We start from the raw sequence: 5,983 nt of genomic DNA, 5'->3' as shown, positions 1-5,983 counted from the left end.
TTCCTCCAACAGGGTCATACCTCCAGATAGTAACACTCCCTATGAGCTGGTGGGGACTAACTTCATTCAAAGCACCACACTCTTCAATAATCATACATCAAACAAAATAGAATCCTCACCGTGGCTTACCATAATCTTTATCACATCAACCATGGCCAAGTCTCCAAATTCGCTTTTACCTTCTCCTCTGTCACTCCACTTTAGCAACTGGCCTGACACTGTTTTTCAATTTGTGAAATGAATTCCAGAGGCCTCCATATCTGCTGTTCCTTCTGCCTGTTCCTTATACCTCACAGACCTACATGCTTTTCTCACTCACTTCATGATCCCCTACTCAACTAACTCTTCGCAGTTCCCCAGCTGCATTTCCTAACATTTCCTACCTCATGATCCAGTTTTTCCCAAAGCAACTCTCATTTTATTTTTTAAATAAAATTGTATACATATCTATCTGTCATACATAATATGCTTTCCTAAAATATACGTACTTTGTGGCATGCATGCATAAAGCTCCCTTAGCATGTATATTAATCCCACATTAAGGGAGCAGATGGCTTCTCTAAAACATGCAAGAACTGGATTGGATGGCTGGCATTGAAAAAAAAATCCTAACTATTGTTAACTAGGATCATAGTAATTCTCTCTTGAACCTATCCCTTGATTAACTATAACTTTCTGTTCTTTGATCTACCTCCCTCTTTTCCACCCTGCCCGTCTGGGAAATGTTTTTATATTCTACAGATAAGTGGAATTTGTCTCTCTCAATCTGTCTTATTTCACCTAACGCAATCTGCAGGTTCATTCATATTATGGCAAATGATAGAGTTTGGTTTTGATATAGCTAATCAGTATTAAATTGTGTTTCTCTACCACATCTTCATCCATTTGTCTACTGATGGTCTATGATGCTGGTTGGGAATGAACACTGGGAGTTCACGTATCTTCCATATTCTGATTTCATTTTCTTTGGGTATACAGCCAGTCATGGAATTGATAGATCATTTGACAGTTTTATTTGTAAATAAATAAATACCACATCCTAACACAGTAATGAAGCCCTAAATAGATGAATCCCCTGACCAGCCAGTCTTTAAACTTTAAGTCAAATAAATTTTTATTATTTGTAATGACCCTTGTGTTGTTCTGTTACAGCAGAAAATGGATTAGGGCATTCTTCCCTCCTCCAACAAGCTCTAAATTTCAAAGCTTCAATTTGATGCCTATTTCCACCATCCCAGAGGCCTCTTTAGTGTCCTTGTCCCCAAGGAGTTTCTACTCGAACTTAAGGCCCTAATTACAGGATATATACAGGAACTCTTTTATTTCTAGTGGTCTAAGTCCTACAGGACCTGGAACTCCACTGTCACCTCTTCCCAGACCTGGTAAGTCTCTGTCTGTGAGTTCACTCACGCATCAGACATACTATAAGCTGACTGCAGACCCAAGTACCACTAGGATCATTTCTCACTGAGATTTTCCTGGCTCTTTGGATAACAGCCTCTTCTGTCAATCAACCCAGTCCTCTATGAAGTATGAATCAGCCTCTCCAGGTCCCAGGAAAGCCTGTTAGCAGAGTTTAGGTGAGATCACTGAATCCACACTGCTGGTGAGTTTCTGAGCCAGGATTTGAATTGCACTGATCTTGATCCCTCTATCAAAGAGTGATGAATTGCTGGCAAGTGGCTTTCTGATGCTCATGAGGGGTGAAGAATTTGCTCCTTCCTCATAACACAGCTCTGTTCCTGGTACTTGGGCACCTGTTCTTACGTGTTCTAGGTTAGACGTGTCTTACATCAAATGCTAAAATTATTATAACAAGACAAATAGATGAGAGACTACTCGCTATTCTGAGAAAATTATGTGGAAAAGGCTGGTGTATGTTTGTTTGACTGCAAGATGCAGATGAATCGGGGGTAGGGGGGAAACCTAGGGTATAAACAGACAGCTACAGACATAGAAAAAAGAATGAAAAGAATGCTGTAAGAGCATCCAGCACCACCTACACCATGAATGGGCTGGGCAAACATGCTGCTCAGCCCTCAGCTACACATCACTAAATTAGACAACCAGGATCCTCGTGAAGGCTGATGATGGTGTCCCAAGTTCAGCCTTGCATGACTGCCCTACCATCTTCCCATGCTGGATGTTTTTAATGAATTCTAACTCAGATATCAATGGCAGCTAAGAAATAAGAAGATCAAGGTCTATACTTCAGCCCTGACAGCAGCTTTCCTGGAATCTAAGCACAGTATACTCAGTGCCTATGCTTCTGACTTCATTTCCTCACCTATGCAAATGCAGCTAAGGCTGGGAGGGGGGCAGTTTAGGGAGGTATTGACACTGTGGTATGAAAAGCCAGAAATAAGAACAGGGTGAAGTTCTTTGCATGGACATTCAAGAGATAAGTAAATCTGATGTGATGGTTAATTAGCTCAGAGGAGAAAGGAGGGAAAGACGTGGGTCTGTTTTCTTCATACTTAAGTTATTTAACTTCTCTCTTTGTCAGAGAAATTCTATCTTGGGGGAAAAGAAAGTGTCATGTATGTAAATATGTGAGTCTGACTCTTCTGAATGCAGCCTTTCCCATGAGTCTTTGTGGGGTGGGGCATTTGGCTTACACTTCCACATCGCTGTTCATCATCAAAGTAAGTCAAAACAGAAACTCAAATAGGGCATTAACCTAGAGACAGGAACTGATGCAGAGGCCATGGAGGGGTGCTGCTAACTGGTTTGCTCCCCCATGGCTTGCTCAGCCAGCTTCCTTATAGACCAAGGCCACCAGCAGAGGAATGGCACCTCTTACAATGTCCTAGACCCTCTCCCACCAGTAACTAATTTCAAAAATGTCTATAGTTTGCCTACAGACTAATCTTACAGATTGCTCATGAGACTTTTCATGTCAATATATATATGGACACACAAAATCACAAGCTTAGGCAACGTGCTCATGCCATTTCACAAGGTCCCCATACACTCTGATTTCCTCTGGCCCTGACCCTTCCGGCCACCATTTGGCAGAAATCCCCGGTGGAGATTATTAGTTCCGGGACAGATGATGGAACTATCACAAAAGATTACATAATTAAATTGAGATAATGAGAGAGATGGGGACAGGACGACTCATTCCAGAGTGACAGCTACAGTTAGCACTGAGATGGAAAAGAGGCATCTTGCCATAACAGTTCACATTGGAAAGCCCTCTCTTTCATCCTGCCTTCTCCAGGGCAGTTTCAAAGGTCCCTGGGTGCAGGTGGTTGATGCTGGTAACTACATGGAATACTGCATCTTTAGGTTGGGGACAAACTGTAGAATCTCCAGATGATGATCTTACTGGTTTCAGTTAGCAAACAGGAGACGGTTGTGGCTCATCATGTCATCAACACTTCTTTTCATGGGAATTCTGGTTTTGATGCTCATCTTTGTTTTCTTTTCATCAGCGTCTCTCCTCTACTGTCCTCTTCCCATATTTTTCACTTGATATGATATCCTCACTCCCTTAAATTCTCAAATATTGTTGGCTAGTATAAAAGAAAGGTGAGAGGTGGAGGGAGATCAGAAATATGTGTGTGGCAGGAAGTGTGGACTGGAGATACATCAACGCTCAGCATTATCTTTTGACCAAATTTAACTCTGCTTGCTAACAGGTATTGTGTGTCATTGGTGATAAAAAAAAAAATTCACGTCCCATCCTTTCATGTGCCTTAAATTTTTATTAAATAATATACACCTACCACTACCAACTCTACATCATCTCACCTGCTTCTGCCAACAGCTGTATGGGACACCTGAAGCAAGTCCAGGATCTTTCTAAACATAAGCCAGGAAATCTATCCATCACAAGCTATATAAGATGCTTGGCCCTTCATCTGTGTTTTGATATTCCTGGTCAAACTTTATTTCAGTTCTTATGTATGAGCTATTATGGGTTCAGGTGATTTGGGGCTTGGGAAAACCATCTAAAATGCCTTTATTCTCCATTTATTTCTCTTCAATAATAATCTTCACATCTTGAAAAGGAACCATATTTGAGGCTCCCTTCCAATCCAACTGACCCTGTGTTATTACCACCACCTGTGTATTGTCACACAGCAAATGGATCTAAAGAAAATAATGCCAGAAACTTGCAAAAGGTTCATAGGCAGAGAGAACTGTGTAAACATCTCTAGTTCTTACGTTCACCATGGAAATGGTTCTATAGCCATGACCCTCACCCCATCCCACAGCAAAGACATTATTAAATTGCACAAAGATGAAAAGGGGTTCTTTAAACCCCGGTAATACTAACCCATCTCCTGCTTTGTATGTTCCTCAGGGCCCTACCATCCTCTCGTCCCAGATGTTCTTCTGGGGGATTTAACTCAACTGTTTCTGCTGCCATTCAGCTACAGCACAAAGATGGTCCCAGCTGCCCCATCCCTTAAGGCTTCATAGAGTTTAGAGCAAAGCAGTGAGATCCTCCATACACACTCTTCTTTGGCCTGACCATGCAGCACATAAACCACAGCCATCAGAACCCAAGCTCCTTCCTGCTCATGGGAATCCCCGGCCTGGAGGCATCCCACTTTTGGATTGCGTTTCCTTTTTGCTCCATGTATGCCCTGGCGGTTCTTGGCAACATGGCAGTTCTGTTGGTGGTGCGCTCTGAGCCTTCACTGCACCAGCCCATGTACCTGTTCCTGTGCATGCTGTCCACTATTGACCTGGTGCTCTGCACCTCCACTGTGCCCAAGCTCCTCGCACTCTTTTGGGCAAATGCCGCTGAGATTGCCTTTGGAGCCTGTGCTGCCCAGATGTTCTTCATTCATGGGTTCTCAGCCGTAGAATCTGGTATCCTGCTATCGATGGCCTTTGACCGCTACTTGGCCATCTGCCGGCCACTGCACTATGGGTCGTTGCTGTCCCTAGAGTCAGTGAGCAAGTTAGGGGCTGCTGCTCTGCTTCGTGGCTTGGGGCTCATGACCCCACTTACTTGCCTACTGGCGAGGCTGAGCTACTGCAGCCGAGTGGTGGCACACTCCTACTGTGAGCACATGGCTGTGGTGAAGCTGGCTTGCGGGGGCACACAGCCAAACAATATATATGGCATCACAGCAGCCACACTGGTAGTAGGAACCGACTCCATTTGTATTGCCATATCCTATGCACTCATCCTCCGGGCTGTGTTGGGCCTCTCCTCCAAGGAGGCCAGAGCTAAGACCTTTGGCACTTGTGGCTCCCACCTAGGTGTCATCCTTCTCTTCTACACACCAGGGCTCTTCTCGTTCTACACACAGCGTTTTGGCCAACATGTACCCAGGCATGTGCACATCCTCCTGGCTGACCTCTACCTGGTTGTACCGCCCATGCTCAACCCCATCATCTATGGCATGAAAACCAAGCAGATCCGAGATGGAGCACTCCGACTACTGAAGAGGGGTCCTGCCCAGTCATAACGCTATCATCTCAGCCCCTAGGCTTATTCTGATTTTTCTCCAGCCCTTGAGCAATGTTCACATAGCTACCAACACAGGTGGAAGGCAGAAAATCCTCACTCAATGGTATCACTACTTTAATATGAAGATTATCAAGTCTTAGAGGAAGCATCATTTGATGTTTGCTACTTGTGATAGGGGTCATGGTGTTCAGGAACATTTACCTAAGAAGAGACACCGCTTCCAAATTGTGGCTTCCCTGGAAATCCCACTGTCTAACATTTTTATCTTCCAAAGGATGTTGATTAAATGAAAGAAATGTGGTTACTGATGTGATAAAGAAAACAGTTCCCACCCACAGGCTGCTATGAGCACCAGCAAATTCCTTTTTATTGCTGACAAATATTGCATTTTGCAAATGCACCATAGTTTAGCTATCTGATCTTGGACATGAGTTATTTTCCACTTTGCGCTATTAGGAAATAAAGCTGCTATTATTTCTTAACCTACAAGTAATAATTACTAGGACCAAGTGTAGATATATGTTTAATAGAATCTGACTAATTGCTTTG

General features: G+C 43.4%; 1 protein-coding gene across 1 annotated transcript; it reads left to right on the top strand.

The window, feature by feature from the left end:
• Positions 1-4,484: 4,484 nt before the first annotated feature.
• LOC311581212 (olfactory receptor 52P1-like) lies at positions 4,485-5,432 on the top strand (the record flags this gene model as incomplete). The annotated part of the gene is made up of 1 exon (XM_084753286.1): positions 4,485-5,432. One exon carries the CDS (start codon positions 4,485-4,487, stop codon positions 5,430-5,432), a length of 948 nt encoding a protein of 315 aa, XP_084609412.1.
• Positions 5,433-5,983: the final 551 nt, after the last annotated feature.

The sequence above is a fragment of the Acomys minous genome, assembly GCF_964271855.1.
Source record: "Acomys minous genome assembly, chromosome: 2".
Classification (NCBI taxonomy): Eukaryota; Metazoa; Chordata; class Mammalia; order Rodentia; family Muridae; genus Acomys; species Acomys minous.
The sequence above is the reverse complement of the archived record's forward strand: the minus strand, read 5'-3'. Positions and strand labels throughout refer to the sequence as shown.